The following is a 26,813-nucleotide window of genomic DNA, read 5'->3' as shown; positions in this document are numbered from 1 at the left end:
CTTAGTCTGATTTCAGTCTGAGGAATAAGAACGGAGGGAGAGAGAATGTGGACAAGAAGTTCAAAGTGAGTCTGTTGTAAGTGTCTGTTGAGGGAGAGATTCAGTTTTATTGTTAAGAGCAATGTGGAAAAGGCCAAATTCTTAGATTGAAGGAAAAAACACCCCACTATGAGGTGCTCAAAAGATGGTGATGAGGGGCATTTTAAGTATTTTAAATAAATCCCATGTAATTATGGCAACATATGATCCAAAAAGCAAAGGCTGGCCCTGAGACAGATGCAGTCAACAGGTTATAATAGCCACAGCATATGCAATGTTTTGCTAGCACAGCTTACTAAACATGTTGGCACATGAATGTTCTTGTCTTGCAGTGGTATAAAGTCTGATTAAAACAGATTGCAGGGTTAAAAAATGGTGAGTTTCATTTCTTAGGGAAGCAGGTTAATGAAGTCATTAGAGGAGCAGAAGTCAGGTTAAGTAGGTTCTATTCTCAGATCTGTCGCTGAGGCCAGGCCTGTACTTAAAAAATTAGGTCAGTTTAACTACCTCAGTTGGGGTGTGAAAAATCCACACCCTTGAGCAGTGTTAAGTCAACCTAAATCCCTGTGTGCACAGCACTACTGCTACCACCTCTGAGGGAAGTGGATTACCCATGCCAATGGAAGAACTCCTCCCATCAGTGTAGGTAGTGTCTACACTGAGGCCCTACGGAGCCACTGCTGCAGCTGTGGTGTTTGAAGCATAGACAAGCTCTGACTTACTTTGTGACCTTAGTCAAATCACCTATCCTCCGTGCCTTAGTTTCCCTATATGTAAAATATCTGCAACGCACATTGTGTAACCTACTTAATGAATGTTTGTAAAGGGCTTTGAGATCTGTGATTGGAAGTTGCTATTCAGTATAAATGCAAAGCAGCATTTTAAACTGTATTCCCGTTTATCTCCCAACAGCTGTTTTATTCCCTTGAAACACGTGAAATGAGTTGGTGGGGTTTATAGTCCAGTCTATATTACCCAAGACACCACTACACAAAAATCTACCCTCAGAACTGGCTTCCTTATGACAGTCTCATAGGGTTGCCAACTCTACCTAAAGTTATTCTGGGAGATCTTTTCCCCCAACATATGATGTCACTTTCTTAAAATATCCTATTAAAATTTCCCAGATTGCTTTCAATAGTCACTGGGAAATTGATGTCAATTCCGGGAAACTCCAGGCCAATCCTGGAGGGTTTGAAATTCTACAGTCTCCGCTGAGCAATTCAGTCTGCAATCACTCTTCGTCCTAAAAGCTCCCCCCACCCATCTCAACTGAGGCACAAAAGCTGCAGGAAAAGCTTATAATGCCACTGTACCTGTCCTGTGGATAAATGCAGGACTTCACTCTCCTTGGCTGTCAAGCTAGCACCTTTCACAAGCACTAGGCCCACATTTACCCTTCAGTAAAGGGGCCCAGTTACAACACAACAGACCCCTGACCTGATGATAACCACAGTTAAACAGTTCTGTGTCCAGGGGACCTAACCACATCTGAAAACTGGGTTAGAACTTTGGGCTCAGAGCTATAGCAGCAGTGTAGACCACCAGGCCTGTAAAGAAATATGGTGTCACTGTTAAGAGCATCATGTGAGTGAGTGATCAGTATCTTCTGTGGCGTTTGAGTAAATACAAGTGAAAAAGAAAAAAATTATTTATTTCATATCTTTCTTAATTTGTAGGAGTATCCCCCGAATTATTATGAAAAGAAAAGTACTATATCAACATGGTGGTGCAATCTGACCTAAATTGATGAGAAATGGCCTTGAATCAGATAAGGGTGCAAATGTTTGCCCCAGGGAACGGTAGCTGCCATAGACTTTTTGCTTCCCTATTGTAAATTGTATCTTTTTCAGGAAAGTCACATGGGCACCATCAGCCCCACCCCCTAGCTGCTCTTAATGTAAACTGGAAGATTTCTAGAGTACCTCTGATTATAAGGAAGTGAAAGACACTCTCTCAAGTGCAGCTCTGCCCTTATTTGAAGCATGTAAGCAAATGTTTTAACAAAAGGCAGAAATTTTAAAATAAAAACATTACCCCCTTTTCTTTGAAGGAAAGCCAGGAAGATTACAAGACTCAACTGGTTTTAACAGAAAAGAAATAGTGACCGGAAAAACATAAGGAAGTGCTCAGCTCAAGAGACTTTAAGCCTGTTGGTGCAACTTCGGCGGAAGGTAAAAACAAAGCTAAAATAATAATTTATGCTAATCTTTTTTCCCCCCTCCACTTGGTTTTCTGTTAGACTATGCTGGGCCATTTCTGACTATCTGAACCATCAAGTGTTGTAAATGTGAACTTCATTCATATAGAGATGTAACTGTGTATAATATATTAGTGAAACAACTGTTCCATTTTGTTCTTTTTAACTCAGTACTTTGTCATTTAAAAAAAAAATGATTGGGCTAGAAATGGAAAAAGCTGGAGGTCCCGTGGGATCATTAGAACCAAAATATTCAGAGCTCTTACACAACTGGCTTACAAAACTTGTGACAACGTTACTCAGTGTGCTTTAAAAGTTAGTTCTGCTTGTCTAGCTAAAGAGGGCAAAGTTCTCCTCTACAATCCATGCTGTGTATACCTGTTGCATGTAGAACTTTAATTCATGTCAATGGAAGATTCACCCAGTGAATTCATGCAGAATGTGCATCTTTACCTCCTTGTTTTGTGAGACCAGCTCAGATCTCAAAGGCTACACAGGTTCCAGCTGGGTCAATAATTGCATGTGGGATTTCTCCATCTCTAACCAAAATGATCTTTTAAATCCTGCAACTTAGTAGTGGTGGTGATTCATTCTTCTCTCTGAGTAATAATCACTAAACCAGGCCCCAGAATGGAATTAACGATCACTGTGAAGTTGAAGATTTGATTTATTGGCTGTGGCATAAATATGAACTCTTAACCAGTTATGAGTGTATTGAAAGTAAATTTGTATGTCCCGTTTAAGCTGTCTGTCTCCTTTATAGCCTGTGACCTTCCCTTCAGCTCTGAGTACGGGAAGTGTCTCCTGAACAGCCATAAAGTAGGCAGGGAATTTCTCCTCTTCTGTGAGGAATATACCTGAAAGCATGTTCCTGTAGCCTAGATTTGTTGTATGTCTGTTTTTCTCCTGACTCATTAAAGAGCCAGTGGAGGTTTGCATAAAAATGGGAGTGTTTAACTTTAGTGTCCTGGTGAAATTCAACTTTTGTTAATTCTAAATAACCCCTTCAGTTGGGGGTTAGATAAGATGTCCTTAACTTCCTGGCCTAAAAAGCTGCTGCGTTCTATCCAGAACCAACTGTGTGCCCATATTAGGGGAAGCTGATGCTTGCCTACCTCATAGGGATGTTATAGCTGACTTAATGTTTGTAAAGTGGGTTGAAATTCTTGGATGAAGGGTACTGTATAAGCAGTGCTTCGATACCTCAGCGATGGGCGCTCTAGAAATACAAAATGGCATTGCTTCCAGTCCTCCTTTACTGGCAGGAGCAATGTTGGCATGTTATGGGGGCTTTTAAGATGGCAGGGCGGAGGGCTTATAAGGGATAGTGTTCTGAAAGAAGTCTAAGAACTGCCCACCCCTTTAAAAACAAAACAAAAACTCTGATGCCCAATTCTGCTTTCAGTTACGTTAGACTGTGAATCCGCATGTAAACAGCGGCGGAACTGAATGAAAGAAAAAAGCATGTGTGAGCGTGTGATGATTCAGTGAGAGAAATTGTTATCTAGTCAGTTTTTCCTGCGCTGCCTTTTATTTAAGTTTTGTTTTTCAAAACAGGTTTCACAGTAAATCATCCAAGCTTCTTGTATAACCTGAGAAGTGAAGCAATAAGATATAGATTAGAAATCAGAACTGGACTTCTTAGTCTATCTTTTTACCTTATGTCTGGGTTAGGGACTGTCTATAACTCTGTGTACAGCGCCTAGCACAATGGGGCCCCAAAGTGCTACTGTAATTCAGATACATACGGGAAAAATAACAAATGCAAGAAATAGAGGATCTTTCTCTGGAAAAATAAACAAACCCTTCATTCCCAAATGGAACTGTTCTTTAATAAAGGAAAGGCAGAACAGCACCATACTAAAAGGAAAGGCAAATTAAAATATTTGTTATCCTATTCTGACACTTCAGTGCAGTAACAGCGCAAGACTCAAAGCCCACATATCATTTCCACATCAATAACAATGAGGAGAAGGTAGTCCTACAGAGCAGTGCAGATCATTTTGGAACTGGGTCCATTCAAACAAAACGGATTGTGTAATGGATGCTAGAGTCGATTATACTGTTCAGCTATTAGATGGAAATGTGTAAAATACCTTATTTAAACTAACTCAGCCATAGCTGGCACAGCATTAAAGGATCTTGTGATGAACACATCTGGTGTGGCTATAAGCAAGCTCTGTGGCTGGTCCATGTCTGGTACAGAGGAACATGACCTAGAGGGGAGTAGTGAGAAGGAAAAGAAAGGTGTGTGGTGGCTTTGTTTTTTCTAAACTTCTGACTACCGCATTGGAGAGACTGAAACTGGAATATTGTGTCCAGTTCTGGTGTCCACATTTTAAAAGCTATATTGAGAAACTGGAAAGGATACAGAGACAGACACACACATGATTTGAGGGCTACAAAAAATATGTTGGAGCAAGAGATTTAAAGAGCTTCATTTGCTACACTTGATCTAAAAGAGAATCAAGAGGTGACTTGTTTAAAGTGCACAAATATCTTTATGCGGAGAAAATACTGGGTAAGAAAGAGCTCTTTAATCTTGCAGAGAACGATCTAACAAGAACCAATGGCGGGAAGGTAAAACCAAAACAACTCAAATTTTAAAAAAGCACAAATTTTTAACCGTAAGGGTGATTAACCATTGGAACAAAACACCAATGGAAGTGGTGGATCTTCCATCCCTTGGTGTCTTCAGATTAAGACTGGATGCTTTTCTGGAAAACCTGTTAGCCAAACACAAGTTATCGAGCTCAATACAGGGGGAACTAGTTGAAATCTATGGCCAGGGTTATGCAGGTGGTCAACACATGATTTAATGGTGCCTTCTGGCCTTAGAATCCATTAATTTCATTCATAGTGTTGCCAAACTCAAGCTTACCAAAATAATTATAAATAACACACATTTTAGTGGGGGTAGGGGGTGGGGAGTCTTTTGATGGGTGGGGGGGGGTTGTTTTTTTCCTTTGTCATCTTCCTTTGTCTTTCAGACTCTAGTGTGCAGTTACTTCACACTTCCAAGCTTTTCTCTGTAATTGTGATGGCTAGAAACTTCTTTTACATTTAAAAAAAAACAAAACAAAAAAGAGCGGAGGTTCATATGGGGTTTAAAACAATACCTACCTGATATCACAAGACTTGTGATTCATATCATGAGAGTAGGCAACATGTCAGCCAGTTCATGGAAAGTACATGACATGACATTTTTTTCAGCAGAATTAAAAAAAAAAAAAAAGGAGGGGGGGCTACAGGAAAATAAAGGAGAGGGAAGTAAACATTGTGTCCGCTCAGATGCCTGTGAACTCCAGAAACTTTGAAAAACAAGGCCAGACTGACTGAGAATGAGCCAATACCAGGTCTCTTCAAACCATCCTCCATAAAAACACTTCCTGTTTCCTCCAAGATACTTAAATTCCAGCAAAGCCTAGAGAATAATGTACCGGTTCTGGTTTCAGCTTCTTTCAGGGATTCCTGAGCATGAGTAAAGACAAATACACCCATTAAAAAGCCGTCTTTTCAGAAACTCTCATCTAAAAGCAGTTCCTAAGGAAATGAGCTCTCTCATGCAACAGGGCTGATGAGCTCTCTGTTCAGAGCCCACCTGTGATGGTCAAGAAGTGACATGGTAATGAAGAGGGAAGTATTCTGTAAACAACAACTCTAAACCACAAATTGACTTGACACTTTCAGCTAAACAGTGTAATAAACTAATTATAGATTATTTCCTTTTTTTTTTTTTTTTTTTTTTTTAAACCTGCCAAGACCTGGCTTTAGGTGCTCTCCCTGCCACTTGCAGTAGTGACTTTTTTGATGCGTAAAGCAATTTAGGGAATGTGGCTTCTCACTTTCGGGGCTTGGCTTCACTGTTTTAAGCTGAGTTATAACTCGAGTTACCCCAGCTCCAGTCCCATCCACACACAAAATGCTTGGGTGACATGGTGTTTTTAACTCAGGTAGGCTGGCCAATTGTGGGGAGATAAGCTACTACATAAGTGAGCACTACTAGTTGGCAGCTTACACAGCTACTCTGTAGGGTGGACACAGGTGAACACTGCTAGTCCTCCAGTACTTTTCCATATTTCCCCCTACATGTCCAGAAAGGACAGACAAGTTTTCCTACAATTCACTGAGAGAGAATTCATGGAGCAGTACAGCTTAGTGCAGTACAAAGATCCATGGAATGCACCTCCCAGAAGTCCTAGCAACACATACGAGTGAGTACAGCACCAGCATAGACTCGCCTCATGTGTTATCTGGAAGCGTGTCTGGTCTGACTCAAGCAAGGCTGACTCAAACGTAGATAACTCAGATTAATGCTGCAGTGAAGACCTGTCCTAGGTGCTAGGACATGTCAGGAAGGAATAAATTCCCAGGTCAGATTGGCAGAGGCCCTGAGGATTTTTCGCCTTCCTCTGCGGCATGGGGAATGAGTCACTTGCTGGTTTCAGCTAGAGTAAATGGTGTATTCACTGTAACTCGACATCTTTAAATCAAGATTTGAGGACTTCAGGCAAATAACTTCTGGCTGAGATACTATTACAGGGGTGCGTGAGGCTCTGGTGACATGCGATGTGCAGGAAGTGAGACCAGATCACGATGGTCCCTTCTGGCCTTAAAGTCTGTGAGTCTGTCTTCAGGAGACCAAGTGCTGAAACCTAGTGTTAGGTCACATCTAATGCAAGATGCTGCTTCTCTTGAAATCCTTTCCATGACCCTTAGATCTCTCCTGTTACTGACCTTGTGAGATGGTGATAATCCTGAAGAGTCCCCAAACTGATACAACTTTATGCCAAAAGGGCCCGTCATAAATAGTCCTGTTGACTTCAGAGGGGCTACTCTCATAAGCAAAGCTGCTGCATCAGGCCCAGAACTGATGAATGGGCTGATTCTTTTACATGTTGGGTTCTTCCAGGATGAAAGTTGTTAGGTGCATACGAGCTTGTTTGCAGGAATCTGAAAGAGTGAGGTCCTCTCTAGACCCTCCTTCTGTAGGGGGGAGAAATAGCCTATTATATATCCTCCAACTTTGAGATGTAAAACAAAGGTCCTGGCCATCTCATGTTAAGAGGAACACATGGCAACTTCACTGTCTCCGCTGACAGGAGGGTTATTTATAATATATTTTGTAACTAGTTTTTTGCCTGGAGAAAACTTCCCCCATCTTGTCAAATCTTGGGGAGCAATCTTGTCTCCCATTTTAACCGTATCTTATTGCTCCAGTCATTCTCAGAAGCCAGGATGCATCCTTCCAGTTGAGGAAGCCATGTCTGCATCCCTGCCCCACATGCAATGGATGGGATAACTGAGAACCAGGCCCTTGTGTCTACCCAATTCCTTTCCCATCTTCAGTCTCTCTCACAACAGTTAGAATTCCTTCCTTCATTTCTGTTTCTTACATGTGTTTGCAATTCTTACCTTCTCTCCATCTGGTTTAATTGCTCCTTATCTGATGTCTTTCTGCCTCTATCCTGATGGCGTTTTAGATTGGTTTCTATTGTAAACTCAGTGGCTCATGTCCTTAAGAGCAGCCTTTAGAGCCCATTTCTAAACAGCTCAGCCAGTGCCCTAGAGTCTATGGTGCAGCATTTGTAGGCATTGTATTTACTGCGGGCAGTAGCTACTTGGTGCAGATAGGGACTAGTGTCCTCTCTTTTTCCTATATCCCAGCTGCCTCATCTCTGCCCAGTAAATAGTTCAGAGTCTCTCTTGTGTTTGGTGTTCATGAAGAATTAGGGAAGGTAGGATATAAATGACTTACTAGTTCACAGAAGTCTGGGAAATCATGCATGTGCACACATAAAAGACACTATGGCTGGAAACACTTTTTTTTTTTTTTTTTTAATCTGATCCCTCTTCCCTCACCCCCCACCTCCCCAACTGTTGTGATTCTTTCTCTCCGTGGCTTGCATTATTATTTAAATGTTTTCGGGCCCAGCACTGACCTCTCTTTCCATAGCTTTAAAGACTCTAGTGATTTCCTGAAGTAGTGGCTGAATTGGGTCTTTCCCCTCTGATGAAAAGCATAAGGTCTAAAATGAAATATGATTTTGAGCTGCAATATACACACAGGTAATGGGGGCTGTAGGTTTGTAAGCTAGAACTGGACCCGAGTTACAAAGTCTATACCCACATTTCTCTGAAATTCCTGGTTATTTGGATATGTGGTTTTGGTTTAGGCCAATCTCTGTTGTTAATATTTCCAGTCTTCAGAGGTAGTTGGGGAGGTTGTTTTGCCTCAACAAAAACCCTTAAAATCCAGTGCAACATCAGAGTACTTTCTAAGCTGCTCCTCTTTCAAATCTGACTAGTCCAGAGGTGGGCAAACTACAGCCCATGGGACCGTCCTACCCGGCCCCTGAGCTCCTCGCCCGGGAGGCTAGTCCCCAGCCCCTCCCCCGCTGTCCCCCCTCAGGGGGCGGTAGGATAGGGCAGAGGTTCGGGGGGGCAGTCAGGGGACAGGGAGGGTTGGATAGGGGGTGGGGTCCTGGGGAGGGTTAGGGGTGGGGATCCCGGGAGGGGGCGGTCAGGGGACAAGGACCAGGGGGGGTGGGATGGGTTGGGAGGTTTTGAGGGGGGCAGGCAGGGGGCAGGAAGTGGTGGGGGGGGCAGGTAGTGGGCAGGGGCCAGGCTGTTTGGGGAGGCACAGCCTTCCCTACCCAGCTCTCCATTCAGTTTCACACCGTAATGTGGCCCTCGGGCCAAAAAGTTTGCCCACCCCTGGACAAGTCCGTAACCTGACATCCTTGCTCAAGACATTGGCAAGTGCATAAAGCTAAAACAGAGCAATACGTGGAGGTCGGTTGCCTGTGTTTCTTATTCCAATGCAGTCATTTCACTGTGAGGACTCTGCACTTCTCTTGCATAGACAAAACTCCAAGGCAACAGTGGGCAGCAGTGAAATGCTTCGAGTTCCTTGGGACTCTGGCAATATCCTGCCCTGCATGATAAATAGCCTACATTTTTGCCTGGGCTGAAGGCCCAGTGACTGTTTCAAGGTCTAATAGTTTGCAAGCCACTAGGTGCAGAGGTGGCTGTTATAGGTCATTGGAAAGCTGAGACTCGTGGATTTCCAAGGACACTTCACATGCCAATGAGGAGTCAACCACCGAAGTTGTATGAAGGAAGCTTGTTTAACTTCAGTGGGCAATTGTAGGACCTCTTGAATAGGAAATTATTAGCATATCAGCAGTAGCGTGGAATTCAAACAGTGTATCAGACATTTTTCCTGGGAGAGGCATCACAGACAAGATATTAAAGTTAATCTGCTAACTTTCTTTGCTACGTTTTTAGTTAGTTAAAGGTTGATGATAAAAGTATGGCGGGGGGGGGGGGAGGAGGCGGTGGAAATAATGCAGTACATTAGGTGATAAGTTTGCTATTATACCTCATGTTCTCTGACTTACCAGGGCAGAGAAGCACAATCGACAGACTAATACAAATGCTTTCAGGATCTTTTCTAAGCATGTGTCCCAGGCAGCACCTGCACCCATCTGCCATTACTGAGTGGAAAGATGCAGAGGCTGGTGGTCTTTTCCCATACACTAAGGAGAAAGGATTGGAGTCTGCCTGAACTGGGTTTGGAAGCAGGTCTACTGTGGCCTCTGTTTGTAGCACAGCATTCTGGCCTGCAATCCAGCCACTGAGTCCCTCCCGCACACACAGCGAGGTTGCTGTACCTGTTACCAATGGAGGTGTTGAAGATTTACAAATTCAGCTGATGTAAATCAGCACAGCTCCACTGTCTTCAGTGGAGCTATGCTGGTTTACACCAGTGGAGATCTGGCCTTCAGTACACATTATAGCATCAATTTATTATTATTTACTATTATTATTTAAATCTCAGGCTGTATTGACCTGAGGTCAAAAAGTTTTCCAAAGATCACAACTGACTGAAAAACGAATGTCCATTTGATTACACATGGTAGTACCAAAACAGGACATCCTAATCACACACTTCACTGCTAAATGGAGAGGCACATAATAGACTGGCTTGTGCCCAAAGGGTAGGAGTTTCAAAAGAGCCTAAGGGAGTTAGCTGCCTCACTCCCGTTGACTCTCCCTGGCAGTTAGCACTTTGTGTGGCTTTTGCCAATGGTGCCCTAATGAACATCCAATGTTGGAGTTAGATATCGTAGTGGGAACACAGTAGCACTAATATTGAATAAAAAGGAGGGAATAGTTAGATGCCAACATGAAAGGCCTGGCAGTTGGAAAGGACTAACTTGAATTTAAGTTCCATATTGTTATCTGAATATGGACACATCACTCCCCTGCAGAAGTAGCAGATGTCCAAGGCCTTTGCAGATCAGCTTCCCAGGGGAGAGGAAATCTGTGATGTGAGGCCAGGGTATAGAGTATGTATAACTTTGCATAATTAATGCTATATATAGCAGTCCTTGGACAGAGGTGGTCACAACCAGCATGAGGCTAGCCCCCTTTTTCCAGAGAAATCATCCCAGGAACCAATGCCCACCTCCCAAGGAACATCTTTTTCTCAGGATTTGACTTTAGTTAGAGAGATTAAAACAGGAAGCAAACTTCTTTGCTGCTTCTCTACAGCAGCCACATGGAAACCACAACAGTAAACCAACAACAATGCGGCATTTTTCCAAATCTGAAAACTTGCTTGTACGCTAAAATCTTGCAAGACTCTGTGTAACAGTGCCATTGTGTGACCCAGCCATAATAGTGCCTATGCAAGCGAGAGGCTCACTTCATAGAACTTCCCCTCCAGTGTTCCAGCTGAACACCCTAGCCAAGTAATTGGGGGGATGATAGAAATTTTCATATGGCTTTCTGCGGGGCAGCTGTTCAGTCACTTGCTTCCATTCGTTCCTGTTGTTGCTCTGGGTTTATAGAGGTCAGGAGGGAAACGAGCCCAGTGACAAGCACAAGTAATGGAGTGTTTCATGCTGAAAGGGATGATAGAATGATAAACAACAATGGATAGAGCAGCTGAAAGACCGCCGGCAGTGTGTGTGTCTAGCTGCACCAGTTCCCCAACAGAGGAGAGGATACAATAACTAGGCACCACTGTATCAGCCATTCAAAAATCATGATTTTAAAAACTAACAAATATGGGGTTCATATTTTATTTGCCTTCCTGGCTGGAGCCTTTAGAGTTTACATTTTCAGACCTTTCTCTACAAACTAGGGCTGTCAAGTGATTAAAAAAAAATAATTGTGATTAATTGCACTGTTAAACAATAATAGAATACCATTTATTTAAATATTTTGGTGTTTTCTACTCTTTCAAATATATTGATTTCAATTACAACACAGAATACAAAGTATACAGTGCTCATTTTATATTTTTTATTACAAGTATTTTGCACTGTAAAAAATCAAGAGGTTTTTTTCAGTTCACCTAATACGAGTACTGTGATGGAATCTCTTTTTATCATTAAAGTTGAACTTACAAATGTAAAATTATTTCAAAAAAACTTTTATTTTTAATGTAAAATTTTAGAGCCTGCAAGTCCACTCAGTCCTACTTCTTGTTCAGCCAATCACTCAGACAAACAAGTTTGTTTATATTTGCAGGAGATAATGCTGCCCGCTTCTTGTTTTCAATGTCCTTTGAAAGTGAGAACAGGTATTCTCAGGGCACTGTTGTAGCCAGTGTCACAAGATATTTACATGGCAGAAGTGCTAAAGATTCATATGTCCCTTGATGCTTCAACCACAATTCCAGAGGACATGCGTCCATGCTGATGACAGGTTCTGCTTGATAACAGTCCAAAGTAGTGCAGACCAACACATGTTCATTTTCATCATCTGAGTCAGATGCCACCAGCAGAAGGTAGATTTTTCTTTTTTGTTTCAGGTTCTGTAGTTTCCGCATCGGAGTGTTGCTCTTTTCAGACTTCTGAAAGCATGCTCCACACCTCGTCCCTCTCAGATTTTGGAATGCACTTCAGATTCTTAAACCTTGGGTCGAGTGTTGTAGCTATCTTTAGAAATCTCACATTGGTACCTTCTTTCACTGTAGATTTCACAAAACGCAAAGTGTTCTTAAAATGAACAAAATGTGCTGGGTCATTGTCCGAGACTGCTATAACATGAAATACATGGCAGAATACGGGTAAAACAGTGCAGGGGCCATACAATTCTCCCCCAAGTAGTTCAGTCACAAATTAACGCTTTTTTTTTTTTTTAACGAGAGTCATCAGCATGGAAGCATGTTCTCTGGAATTGTGGCCAAAGCATGAAGGGCCATAAGAATGTTTAGCATATCTGGCACATAAATACCTTGCAATGCCAGCTACAAAAGTGCCATGCAAATGCCTCTTCTCACTTTCTGGTGACATTGTAAATAAGACGCGGGCAGTATTATATCCTGTAAATGTAAACAAACTTAGCGATTGGCTGAACAAGAAGTAGGACTGAGTGAACTTGTAGACTATGACGTTTTATATTGTTTTTGAGTGCAGTTATGTTACACACACAAATCTACATTTGTAAGCTGCACTTTCACAACAAAGATTGCAGTACTTGTATGAGATGAATTGAAAAATACTATTTTATCACTTTCACAGTGCAAATATTTGTAATTAATATACGCTTTGATTTCAATTACAACACAATACAATATACACGAAAATGTAGAAAAACATCTACAATATTTAATTTTTAATTGGTATTCTATTTAACAGTGCGATTAATCACGATTAATTTTTTTGAGTTAATAGCATGAGTTAACTCTGATTAATCAACAGCCTTATTACAAACATGGCAGCTAGAAGCTTCCATTTAAAAAAAAAAAACTGAGATTCTTGTATCACTTGATGAATCCAGGAGCTCGGGAACTCCAAATACCATGAGGCTCGCATTAACATCATAAGAGTTGGCAACACTGCAAAGTTTTATAGTTGAGGAGGGGCTGATGGAACCCAGCAGAGAGTGGAGGTAATGTGAATTTAGTGAAATTTGCACATAGGATGTGCTTTAGTTAACTGAAATCTTTTCTTCCATCACATCCTTGTGAGAATCAGTATTAATATAACAACCTTTCCTGTTTCCTGCATTCTACCCAAAGTTAACAGCTTCCCAATTGCATCTGGTATCTCTCGCACCCATCTCCAAGCCACCCATGCTAGGAATTGCCACCCAGTTTGACATACACAAAGTTCCTTTCTCCTCCTCCTCCACAATAGTTCTGAAAATTCAGCTGTTCCAAGGAGCATCCTCTCAACAATGACCATGTGCCACTTTGCTTGTTCACTATACTGTAACTATTTATTTGTGCCTTTAGACGGTAAGATCTTTGCATCAGGGACCCTACCTAGCATAGAAATATTCCTATATTGCATAGGATTAGAAGGGGCTTCCTAGGTCATTAAGTCCAATCCTGTGCTAACACAGACAACTCTATCTTTTTAAGCCCATTAAATAAACTTATCAAGCTCTATGTCAAAACTAGTGAGGTTGTTTGCTCCCATTGGAATGCTATCCCAGAAATGTGGCAAATGTTACCTCCTGTAAAGCACCATGTACATTTGCATCAACTTAGAAAAATAACATGCAGAAAGTTTCTGGCAAAAACATCCCCTTGCCTGAATGATATTCCAGGGACCATGTTAGGGTAGCCAAATCCAATTCAAGCCAACATAAAAAAATGAGAGAGAGGGAGCATGCTGTAGTGGCTCCTTGCCCCCTGGGATCCGTTCTTCCAGCTCTAGGAAGTTGCTTGGACAAGCCACTCAACCACTCTGTAAAATAATACTCCCCTGGCTCACAGGTGCTGTGAGGCTTAAGTCATTGAAGTTTGTAAGTGCTTTGGTGAAAGGCTCTCTAGTATTATTCAGAATTAACAAAATTGGTGTGCTCCCTAAGCCATTAAGACTAACAAGGAATATGTCCTTTTAGGGGCAAGATGAAGTCAACCAGTGACGCCAACATGGAAGAGATCTCTCTGGAGGATGAGGACAGAGACACCGTGGAATACAAAGTTCTTATGGCCTATGCCCAGCGGCGTCTCTCTGTGAGTAAATACGGGCAACTTCTGGAAAGGGAGGCGAAGACCTTGAAAGGATCATCTACAGAGAGAGGGGAAAGGGAAGGGATCCCTCAAGCCAATAAGGGTGAGACACACCAAGAATTGTCAGTCCAGGACAAAGGGCCCGCTGCCCAACATAAAAAGCAAAGGAAGAAAAAGTTCATGCAGAGATGCCTGCTGCTTTTCTCCTGTGCCAGAGGAGAGAAGGAGAAGGGCCCACAGGAGCTAGCCACAAACCAAGACACTGTGAATGGGTATGGCTTAAAGTTGCAGATGGCACTCCAGACCTCTTCTCCAGAGTCAGAAGGTGGGTGCCTGAATAGTTTCTCTTTCTGTCTCCAGTACCTTTTTCATTCTGGTTTCTGTTTCTCTCCTAAATAGCTTATTGATGGCTGATAATGCTGCCTTTCTCCTTTACTTGTTAATATATTCTTTCATGCCAGCTGTGGGAATAAAATTGCCAGTCCTGGTCCCTAAATAAAAAAGAGTAGATTCATGCTTGTAATATACCTTTTAGTCTCCACACTGAACCTATACACTGGCCATGAATATCCTGCCATAATTGTACAATTGCACAGATTTGCTTTTCCAAGCACTAGTTTATTGTTCCCTGAACTTGGCTAAAGAATGTAATGAAGAGTAGTTTAAGAAAAACAATAGATGTGGGCCAGACTACAGTCTCCTATGGTAAAATCAGCAAAGAGAGGGCTGAGAGGGACTCATCCAAGGGGTCTACTCAAGCAGTTTTCCTCATAGAATCATAGGATTGGAAGGGGTCATCTAGTCTAGTCGCCTACACTCATGGCAGGACTAAGTATTTGGCCATCTGTGGCAGGTGTTTGTCTAACCTGCTCTTAAAAATCTCCGACGAAGGAGAGTCCACAACCTCACTGGGCAATTTATTCCAATGCTTAACCACCCTGACAGTTCGGAAGTTTTTCCGAATGTCCAATCTAAATCTCTCTTGCTGCAATTTAAGCCCATTGCTCCTTGTCCTATCCTCAGAGGTTCAGGAGAACAATTTTTCTCCCTCCTTCTTGTAACAACCTTTTATGTACTTGAAAACTGTTATCATGTCCCCTCTGTCTTCTCTTCTCCAGACTAAACAAACCCAATATTTTCAGTCTTTCCTCATAGGTCATGTTTTCTAGACCTTTTAATAATTTTTGTTCTTCTTTGAACTCTCCAATTTGTCCACATCTTTCCTGAAATGTAGCGCCCGGAACTGGACACACTAGTCCAGTTGAGGCCTAATCAGCACAGAGTAGAGCAGAAGAATTATTACTTGTGTCTTGCTTGCAACACTCCTGCTAATACATCCCAGAATGATATTTGCGTGTGGTGTGTTTTTGTTTTTGGGTGGTTTTTTTGGTTTGTTTTTGCAGCGTTATATTGTTAACTCATTTAGTTTGTGATCCACTGTGACCCCCAGATCATCTTCTGCAGCATCTATCCTAGGCCGTCATTTCCCATTTTCTGTGTGCAATTGATTGTTCCTTCCTAAGCGGAGTACTTTGCATTTGTCCTTTATTGAATGTCATCCTATTTTCTTCAGACCATTTCTCCAGTTTGTTCAGATCATTTTGAATTTTAATCCTATCCTCCAGACCACTTGCAACCCCTCCCAGCTTGGTATCCTCCGCAAACTTTATAAAAGGACTCTCTGCCATTATCTAAATCACTGATGAAGATATTGAACAGAACCAGACCCAGAACCAATCCCTGTAGGACCTCACTTGGTATGCCCTTCCAGCATGACTGTGAACCACTGATAACTACTCTCTGGGAACGATTTTCCAACCACTTATGCACCCATCTTGTTGTAGCTCTATCTAAGTTCATTTGCAAAGGTAATTTTGCTGGCTCTGCACCCCCAGTGTCCTCTACTCCCTGGCATCATAGTTGAAATAGAAAAGCCTTGGTACAGTGTTTCTAACTTCTCCCACAACAGCCACCATTACTACAGGATCCCTCTTAAAAGGGGTTCCCTACTGAAGAGGGAGGGCAAGGTAACACAGCCCCCAGCTGGGTGCCTTCTCCTGAGGAATCTCCATGGGACCCCAGAAAGATATGGGTCACGTTCCCAGCCCCACCCCCATCCAGTGCAGGCCTACCACCTGGCCCAGGGATCCCAACCCTACAGAGAGCTCTCCATGGAGTCTTGAGAAGAGGGAACAGTGCCACGGAAGTGGCGGAGCCTACCCTCCTCTGACCAGTAGGCAGGAAAGCTGCATGTGGAGGGTGCTTATCTCCATGCTCAGATTTAGCGGGCCACTCTCTGGCCCATTATCAGTGATTTATCATACACCCAGTATCCAAAGGCTATCTCTTAGATAAGGTGCTGTGTCATGGCTGAGACTCCACCAGGTCTCCACAGGCAACTAGCTCCTGCCCTAGAGCACAAGGGTCAAGATAGGTGATAGAATGGCCTGGTTTACCAGGTGTATCCACTGCTTGCAAGGTGGCCCCAGTGTTCTACTCAGAATAAGACACTTGTCCCATCTTCAGTATTATTGGCCGAATTACATCCTGTGGTGGTAGTCATTGCCTTCTCCCCCTTTGCTATATTCACAGGGCCTCCTAAAACAACCCATAACTCACATCTCCAATCCAGTCACCCCACCAGCTTCTAAACCCTCCCAAGCATCTAGGACAAGCCACCCAAGCAGTCATCCTCCCAGCTGTCAAAGCTGGTTACATCTATCGATACAAGATCTCTGCCTACTCCTCCCACCCTTGTGGATAAGTGGGCCTAACCAGACTCTTCCATTGGCAAAAATCATTTGCCCACCTCCAGATGCCATTCCGACCACATACTTTTTAATTTCCTGCCCAGACATTATTAAGGAAGGTGACACTGGCTTGTTTTAGTAATCTGACATTCCTTTCAATGTACCATAAACCAACCAGCAGGTGGCAGTCTGAGCTCAACTACGAATGCTGTTTCCCCCATCAGTACTGTTAGAGGTAGGGTTTGGTCCTAAAACCAGGCTTTAGCAATACGGTAGCAGATCACCCTCCCAAGCCCTAAAACAGTGAACTCACATTTGCAGGGGAACCTGCTACTTGTGTCAGTGTGGGATGCAGGCATCCTTCAGGAAAGGGGGGTGCTTGCTGTGATCATTTGTATGTCAGCCACAGATAGTCTTCCTAGATCAGACATTAGCTCAGCTATGAACTCTGGGGCCCGCATTTCCAAACCTGGATGCCTAATGTTAGGCTTCTAGATTCATGTTTAGGCACTGGAATAAATGACCTGATTTCCACCCTGCAAACTCCACCGCCAAAGGCTGAGCAGACAGCAGCTCTCAGACAAGATCTGCAAAATGATATAAAGGGAGCTCCCTTCAGAGCTGGGTCATCCAGGAGCTGGTCTGGCTGTCTGCTGGTCAACACAGGAGTTGTCCCTTGCGGGATCAGAGTTCAGGTCCCAAGCTCCCAGGGACTTAGTGCAGGAAAGAGCAACTTCCAGCTCGGACAAGCTCGGCAGCAATCTCCCGCTCACTTGGTTGGTATGAGAGATCCTCCGTTTTGGCTGACTGACCATCAGTTTGTAGATCACAAAGGTCCTGGATAGAGTCTTAGCTGCAGGGGAGGAGGGGGGGTGTGTGTGTGTGTGTATGGCATACAGCAAGCTCGGCCACTGGATTAAAGGGCTCTGTTCATGGTCATGTCCGCTCCAGCCTCTTGCCATACAAGAGGAACACAGAGAACTCCCAGCCTGGGAGAGATTGTCTTTTATTAAAACGTATCACCACGGTGTTTTATACAATTGGGCATAGATGAACCAACCATTTACAATATCCCAATACAACCAGCTCTGAAAGCTGCAATCCTGAGGATAGGGTGACCAGATATCCTGATTTTCAGGGCTTTGTCTTATATAGGCGCCTATCACTCCCCACCCCCGTCCTGATTTTTCACACTTGCTGTCTGGTCACCCTACCTAAAGAGCAAAGCAATCTCATCTTCTAATGTGCAATCGTCTCCAGAGGTACAAAGGCATGCAGTAACCAGTGAACATTACATACTATCTTCCACTGGAGAGCTACTGCTCAGATAATGAGAAAAGTTTGTGGTGCATCATGGGTGTGTAGCATTCCCTTCCATTCCTAATTACAGCCACCTGAGCCCAAAGAGCAGCAAGGCTCTGTGATCGGGAAATGTGCCTCTTGATCTTGTCCTGTTCTTCCTCCTCAGGGTTCTGTGAATGCTAATGTGTTGAGCCTGCTTGAGGGACTAACCAGCAGGATTTCTTTTTTCCAGGTGAGGCAGAGGGTTTCCTCCACGTTGCAGACAGACTTGCTAAGATAGTTAATGCCAAGTCGCACTCAGCTCCCCAGGGAGTGGGTTTCAGAGCACTAGAGCGCACTCCAAGTCTAGAGGCAGATGGTGGACAGCTCAAATTCCCTCAGCAAGAGGGAGGTGAAAAAGGTAAGATTGACTGACTGAGAGAGCGCAGTAAAACTACTCAAAAACAACAAGGAGTCCGGTGGCACCTTAAAGACTAACAGGTTTATTTCGGCATAAGCTTTTGTGGGGTAAAAAAACCCACTTCGTCAGATGCATCAACTACTCAGTGTATGATACTATGCTTAGAGCTATACAACTGTAATTGGGGTAGGCTTGTGCTGAAGAAACTAGCTCATTTTCTGGTTATTCAGGTTCCAGGTACCCCTCCTACTACTGTTGTTAATTTGTATTGCAGTAGCACTTAGCGGCACCAGCTGAAATCAGGACCGCACTGTGCTAGCTCCTGCACAAACACTTAGTGGCACACAGAGGCTAGCACAGTAGAGCCCTGCTCTCAGTTGGGGCCTCTGGGTGCTACTGTGGTACAAATAATTAATAAAGCTCATGAGAATCTTGAAGTCTGAATTGAATGTGACAGAGAGCCTGGGTGGGGAAGCAGAGGCACAGGTAGATGAAATGACTTGCCAAGGGTCATGCTGAAGGCAGAGCCAGGAATAAATCCGTAGTCTTCTGATGCCAAGCCCAGTGCCTTATTCACTGGACTATGCTGCCTTTGTGACTTGCTTTCTCCTTCTGCAAGGTGACTGCACTGACTGCATGATCCACTGGCTACACTATATATCTGGATCATTTTGTTTTTCACAGGCTCAGTGGGGATTTCTTTCTCTTTTGGTGTGAGGTTTTCAGGACTCTTTTCATTCAGAGGAGGGCCACCAGACATGGTAGCATGTTCCTTGCTCTGGTTGTTTGGCAAGCGGACGCCTCATAGCTTGCCAGAGCTGCCACTAGCAGATGTTGCTCCTGAGTGGCGGGGTGGAGCCTTGTACTCCCACTAGCCACTTCAGGGTCTTGCCTCCAATATCAGATACTCCTTGAAGAAAGCAAGAATAACAGGGATTAAACCCCAGTCCCACTCCCTGACTAGAGCAAAACTCTATAAGGGCATAATAAATGACTGGCACTCGTAATGGACAAAGAACATCTCGTATTCCAGAGTGTGCTACAAACGTCTGCCTAAAACCTACATGCAGGTCTGTCGTATATTTTACCTGGTTCAAGCCACAAAATGGGAGTTGCTTTCTTACAAAGCTGATCATTCTCTGTGGTGTAGACAATGAGCTAGTTCCTTTAAGTCTGCTACCTGGATCCTGCTAGAAGAAAGTAATTGTTTCTTTCCCCCCCCAACTCCAGATGAAGAAGAGAGGATAATAGAAACGATAGTTGCATTGTTAAGACAATCTGGGGATAAACTGGAAGAAACGGTAATATACACTTTATTTTTTAAATGAACAGTCTGCTCTGTGTACGTTTCATTATACGTTTGCCAGCAGTGAATGCTATGATTAAGATTGCAAAACCGTTTCTATTCTGATCCTTTTTCACACATTTAGAACTTTCTGAAACTTTCATTATTTGGGCTGAGATTTTTCTGTGCTAGGCCTCGCATCTTAAGATTTGGGCTTTAAGATTTTCAAAGGCACAAAAGAAAGTAGTTGCCTGGCCGCTATTCAGTTTCAATGGGAGTTGGACACCTAACTGCCTTTTGGGCTTCTGAAAATCTCCCCCTTTCAGCATTAAGCTTGGCCCATGAGTAGTTTTCAGGGACCGCCCTAAACCAAAAGGTGCCCCAGGTGAGGAGCATCTTCAGTGCCGCCCCCCCTTCCAATTGTTAAACTTTTGAATACCTTATTTTTTATTGCATTTGTATCCCATTTCATGACTTTGGTGCATCATGTGCATGCATGATTTATCCCCGTCATATAAAACAATACACTTTCACGCTAGATCTGTAAATCTGTATCTATTCATGCCGTACAAAAGCAAATAAAAACTTGTTTCCTCTAAGCTTGTAGAAACTTTTTAATTTTAAGAATAACTGAAATGTACTATAAAAACCTGAAACACTTTACTTCAAACATTCTATTTTCCCTTTTGTCGCTAACAACAAAAGCAGCACCTGGAGCCTGGCACCCCAAGTGATCGCCTGCCCCTAAATGTGGCCCTGCCCAGGGAGGTTAAACTCTCTCTGTAACTTTGAAGGGGAAATCTTTTGAATTAAGAGTTAATGTTTGAAAATTCTACCCTGAGCTTATATAAATTGCCCCCTGCATGAATTCATTAGTTGGAGCTGAGGCTGGGATTTTCAGCACTGAAAGCATAGGTCTCTATTACTGTACTTAACTCCTGGAGCTGGTAGTGATAGTAGATTCTTGGTCTCTACATAGACCAACCACTAGAGGGAGGACATGTTAAACCCTGAACCAATAGATTTCACATACACAGACACGTCACTGAGAGTACAATCCTACACACACTTTACTCATGCAAGTAATCCCCACTGAAGTCAGTAGGACTGTGTGAGTAAAGTAACTCCTGTGTGTACGTTTGATAACTCTCATGGGTAAGTTTGCAGGATCAGGCCCTAAGCCTGAAAATGCAGACTTCATACATGAGAGCACATCTCTAGATCTAATAACGAATATGTTGTTGAATGCAGACTCCATGGAGACGCTAGGGTGGATTTCACTTTTCCAAGCACTAGATTCCCCCTCAGTAAAACTCTGTATTTATGACCATGGCTTTAATGGATTAATAGTTATGCTCCTTTTTCAGATAAAAAGGGACAGCACTTTCTATCACTGCGTCACAAAGATGCTCTCCTATGCCTTCTTCAAGAAACTCACTGATCAGTACCTGGAGGAAGTCCCAGGAGATTCTACCAGGGAGACAGAAGGCAAAATACAGTGCACCAAAGCTGCCTTTGTGATGGAAGTTACAACCAGACTTACAGCCGTGGACAACCATCCTATGAACATGGTCCTTGGGTTTGGAGTAAAATACCTCAAAGAAAATTTTAGCCCTTGGATTCAGAACCATGGTGGATGGGTATGAGACTTGTTTCTTTAGAATGATAGGCTAGCACACCTCTATGCAATGAACATCCTTTTGGATTGAAAACAGATATTAGAAAATTGTACAGCTTAAATATCTCTTTTAGAGGATGAGAGTGGTCAGGGACTATATTACATGACTGTACATTCAACAACATATAGAGGGCCTAAACGTATCCAGTTCTGAGAGCAATGAGAGCCATGGGCACTAAGTATCTCTGAAAAACATGCAATTAGGCTCCTGAGGTGCTATCTTGTGATCCCCTGACACAAGACATCTCAGTCTTTGCACATAGAGGCCCAGATCCTCACAAGTATATAGGCTCCTAACTCCCATTAAAATCTGTGGGAGTTAGGAGCCTATATACCTTTTGAGGATCTGGGCCATAGTCCTTTAATCCTGTAATGTAACCCACTAGCATGGCCCTCTTTTGACCATGCAGAGTCCCAGTTCTCTACATCTTCTTCTGTCCTGAAAGCTTCCTTAGTCTGTTTTAGGTCTCAAGTTTATGCCCTCTTCCATGCTGTCCCTTATGGAATGCATTCCCACTTCCGTGCCCCCAACAGCATCTCTCCTCTTTCAGCTGTCTCCTTAGAGCTCACCTTTGAAAAGTCCTCCCAGGCCGATTCCCTTCCCAGCAATGCCTCTGTTAAGGTTACCATATTTGAACATTCAAAAAAGAGGACACTCCCGGGGGGGGGAAGTTTGCTCGTGCCAACTCTGCCTCCTCCCTGCCCCATTGGACCCGGTCCCGCCTCCTCCCCTGAGTGCACCATGTTTCCCCTCCATCCCAGCTGCGCGAAACAGCTGTTTCGTGGTGCACGCGCTGGGAGCTAGGGAGGAAAGAGTGATCAACGTTCACTCTTTTTTGAATGATCAACTCTTCTTTGGGGAAAAATGATAATGGCAAAATCCCAGACATTTTTAGATATTTAAAAATTCCTGGCAGATGGCAATTTAAGAACCAAAAAGCCCGACATGTTCGGGAAAATATGGATGTACTGTAACCCTAGCCTTTTTGCGCCCCCAATCTGCTGACCCACACCTCATTTGCCTGAATTTGATTGCAAGCTCCTCAGGCAAAAGACCTTGTTGTTCTGTGTTCTGCAAAGTAGTGTGGTCAGCTGTGATGCTGTATAAATATGTTGCAGCTCTAGACTCTACGTCAGTGGTAGGCAACCTGCAGCCCATACATGGCCCATCAAGGTAATCCGCTGGCAGGCCGCAAGATAGTGTGTTTACATTGACCGTCTGCAAGCATGTCCACCCGCAGCTCCCAGTGGCTACGGTTTGCCGTTCCCAATCAATGGGAGCTGCGGGTTGCCCACCACTGCTCTACATCAATTCAGATCGCTGGTATGCAGGGCTGTGTGGCTGATGGCCTCACAGGTCAGCAGTGGAGAAATCCATTGTTGTGATGCACACATTGACAGCATTTGAAAAGGGGTATGGTCACACTTCCTATTTTACCAAGTCCTTCTCTTTTCTTCTGTTGCAGGAACATGCCTTGGGATTATTGGACGAGGAAGAAGTAGAATAAACTTGAGCGGATTCACTCTCCAGGGCTTTTAATAGCCTTGGACAGGCACACATGCTGTAGCTTTACAACAATCCAATGCCAGAGTGATTTTGAGAGGGGAGGGTAGAAGAGGAGAATGCTGGGACTTGAAGGTCCCCAAGGGAAGGAACTGTGATCACTCTTCTTGAAGCCTTCTGTTAAGGTGGAAGTGTTAATCAATGTGTAGGAGAACAAGACTAGCTACTTTTCTCAGGGTGAGCAAACATCTCACTGGCCATAGAGTGCCACCTTGTGCCTCATGGCTAACATGACTTCAGATGCCTTTTTAAACCTTGTAATGGATGTATCTTAAGGTTCAAATACCACAGTGTGTAATCCGTGCCAAGCAACACCTGAATGTAACTGAGCTACAGCTGCAAGGCCAGATTTTCATGTGCTCTGAACCCAGCGATGGGGCCAGATTTTCCCACAGAGCTCAGCATGTTAAGTGCTGCACATGCTTTTCGGAAGCTGACCCTTAATGCTATCACCTTACCACTTACAATCACGTCGTCTCCTGCTCATGTGGTATACAGGGCTGTCAACTCTCTCTCCATCTCCCTGTCCAGTGGGATCCCATGAAAGAATGCTCCGATTGATTTCAGTAGAAGGGTTTGGGGTTGTTTGGGAAGGGAGGAAGACTATGAGTTGAGGAAGGCTATTCTTGTCAGACTCTTAGCTCTTTACTTTCATTGTCTTCTCCTTTACATAGACCAACCACTGACCCATTTGTATAGGTATTTTTAATTTGGCCTAGCGCTATTATATTTTCAATTCTCTGGAGCCATAGTGTCCTCCTAAGCATTAATTGGGCGAGTAGTCCAGAAAATACTAGTAGTGTGAAGGCTACATAATTCACAGCATTTAACTTGTCTTTTGAATAGTAAGGAAAATTAGTCTGGAGAAAGAGAGATGCTCCACGTTAAAAGGTAGATTAGAAGAACATCTGATGAAACATTCAGTAACCAGAAGTGGAGCTTTGACCATTGAGACTGAGCAATACACTTATGCGTCCTGATGCCAATCATTATACTGGAGAGAATAAATTACATTGGTGTGGCATTTAGACTATACACAACTGCCAGTGAAACCATTCCCAGTACTGGTCCTTGGATTGTAGCCCACATGGCTGATATTTTTTTAACTGGAAAGAGGAGGAATTTAGAACACTAGCTGACGTTGCAAAATCCTGGAGTTCCCTGCATGACTCTCCACAGGCACAGGGTTACACTTCATGAAAACACTCTACCTTTTTTTTGGAGTTGTCCTTGCATTATATCTCCTCATTCTTTGTTCAGTATATTCACAGGAGATGCTGTAAATGTTGAGTGGAGGAAAGAACATGCTAACTTCTACAAATCCAATTAATCTGAATTAAAGGTCCAGGAAGAGTTTAAATTCTCCACTAAAATATGCCAGGCTTTGAGCAATAACTAAGACTCAGCAGGGATCAAGTATCTTTCTCATAAATTATTTAAATTAACCTTGACAAGATGGTATGTGACAAACTCTGGCTCTAGCCTTGGCTGCACATGGCCTCAAAGTGACTGGGTGCTTAATTTGACACATCTTAAAGGGACCTGTCAGAGGGTTTTGCCATTTTCTCACAATCAGGCCCCTGTGCCTTGTACCATCTCAGATTGGGCACCCTAACTGATTAGTCACTTCTGATAAATTAGGCCATAGACATAGATCACCTAGTATCTGGTGCCTGCTTGATAAATATCCACTCATATTTCCTTCTAGCTTCCATTTTACACCCCCCACCCCACCTCACACACACACACATTCAAAGGAGTCTTTTCAGAAGAGATTAGATTATGCCCATCATGTTGTAGTGTATGTCGCCTCTGATGCTGCAAATGCTGAGGTACAGCTGGACCATAAATGTCAAGGAAGAGCCATGACAGTTTCAAATCAAGAATCATTGAGCCTGTTACAGGGCTAGCTCCTCAGCTGCCATGAATGGGCCATATTTGCCCACATACATCAGTTGAAGATCAGGTCCCTCAGTGTTGGACTATAACAACTCTGCTGTTTTGGACTGCAAGAGGGTGGCTTTTGTTACTCTCATGGGGTCTGGGGGACATTGGTGGTGCAAAGTGAGGTAGTTGCTGCCCTATTATGAACTTGATTCAGGCAATAAGCTGATGGGGTTAAATTCCACACTCAAGCAAGCATGCACAACTCCATCGCAATCAGTGAGGTTATGCTAGAGCTGTATTTGGCCTAGTGTGTGTTTCAGCCAATCAAAGGCCAGTTTGTTATGAAATAAGGTGGATTCTGACCAGGGGACACTGTATTTATTTTCCCTGGCTTGAATCACAGTCCACCGTTCAGCAGGGTCCAGCCAGTGCTGTTTTTAACATGCTGCAAATGGCGTAGCACTGCTGGATCCACATCCCTCTTCTGGTGTGGTGCTGCTAATGTGTTAATTGCTCACCAAGAAGGACAGAGAGACAGAAGTTGGCTTGAATGTAACAGTGAAAATTAGCCATCCAAAAATAAGCAGCTGTTTTTTATTTTGCTCGGTGTTAGGGATTTTTCTCCAGCAGCGGGCGGGGTCAATGCAAAACCTCAGTCAAGTGAGCTGTTTCTTATTTAAACAGTCTTTCATTTTTCATACATGTCACAGTTACTCTTCGAGTGCAACCTACTTCTTCTACAGCAGAGCTCAGTCATACCCCTTGGCCTGAGATGATGGCTTTGATTTGCTGTAGGCTAGTGTGAAAACTTGTGCACCACTCTTGTAATTGCAGTTAATTGCATTCACTGCATCGCAGTCCAAAATTTCATTGCTGGGCCAAACACTAGTTCTCCATGATGAATAAAAGAGTGCAATAAATCTACTTGTGTTTTTTGGAGTGAGGCAGCTGACAACCACCACCTCTAACCCTACCCAAGTACATGTAGTCCACTCTTTATAGAGGGGGGAAATCCTTTTGGATCTTACCACTGACATTCTGTACAGGGCTGAGGGGTTTTTGTTGCATCCAACTACCCCATGTGGGATGGTTGCTGGTGTGGGTTTAACCAGAGCAGGATTATGCTACTTATTATAGCAACAAATCCAGCTTTAAAATGGGGCTGAGCTCTGAGGTGTTTAAGCCACGTTTAGAAATGAGCACAGCTGCTTGCCAGGATGATTTTTGTTTAAAGGGTAACAAACCCATCCTGTAGATCTCCCTCAAGGGGGTACGTCATCAAATGGCTTCCCAAGCCCTACAGAATAATAACCTGAGCACTTGTGATCACTCCAGGCTAACCCATGTGGCCCCTCTAAGAGGCTATGTAGACTGGCCCACCCTCAGCAAATGAAACCTACCATTATCTCCGGTCTCTGGAGCTGACATCTCCTAGCTCTGCTTGCCCTTGCTTGCTGGGCAGGTGACACACAGGGAAAGTGGACTTAGTTTGCCAACTTACTGTGCTGGATTTTCTACCGTACTGCTGTGCAATCTGTATGCAGGTGCTGGTGCCTGCTGCACCAGCCTCTGGTCAATAGGAGGTGCTGAAGAGGTACCTCAGAGCAAGCATTTCACCTCTCCATTATGTACTACTATAATTTTCAGAGGGCCTAAGCGTATCCAGTTCTGAGAGCAATGGGAGCCATGGGCACTAAGTATCTCTGAAAAACATGCAACGAGGCTCCT

The 26,813-nt window shown here is 43.5% G+C and overlaps 1 protein-coding gene across 2 annotated transcripts in view; it reads left to right on the top strand.

Moving 5' to 3' along the window:
• BCL2L14 (BCL2 like 14) overlaps nucleotides 1-25,993 on the top strand; it is a 35,809-nt gene extending 9,816 nt beyond the window's left edge. Inside the window, exons 2-7 of one of the 2 annotated variants that reach the window (XM_074936335.1) lie at nucleotides 2,093-2,213; nucleotides 14,108-14,544; nucleotides 18,504-18,671; nucleotides 19,902-19,972; nucleotides 21,324-21,596; nucleotides 23,101-25,993. In XM_074936335.1, coding sequence (XP_074792436.1) covers nucleotides 14,115-14,544; nucleotides 18,504-18,671; nucleotides 19,902-19,972; nucleotides 21,324-21,596; nucleotides 23,101-23,142 — 984 coding nt within the window. In that variant the 5' untranslated portion in view covers nucleotides 2,093-2,213; nucleotides 14,108-14,114 and the 3' untranslated portion in view covers nucleotides 23,143-25,993. Of the gene's footprint in view, nucleotides 1-1,966; nucleotides 2,214-14,107; nucleotides 14,545-18,503; nucleotides 18,672-19,901; nucleotides 19,973-21,323; nucleotides 21,597-23,100 lie in introns of those variants that run through there. The other variant, XM_074936326.1, reaches the window with a different exon arrangement.
• Nucleotides 25,994-26,813: the final 820 nt, after the last annotated feature.

This window comes from Natator depressus, chromosome 1 (genome assembly GCF_965152275.1).
Source record: "Natator depressus isolate rNatDep1 chromosome 1, rNatDep2.hap1, whole genome shotgun sequence".
Lineage (NCBI taxonomy): Eukaryota > Metazoa > Chordata > Testudines > Cheloniidae > Natator > Natator depressus.
This window is presented reverse-complemented; position numbering and strand designations above follow the sequence as displayed.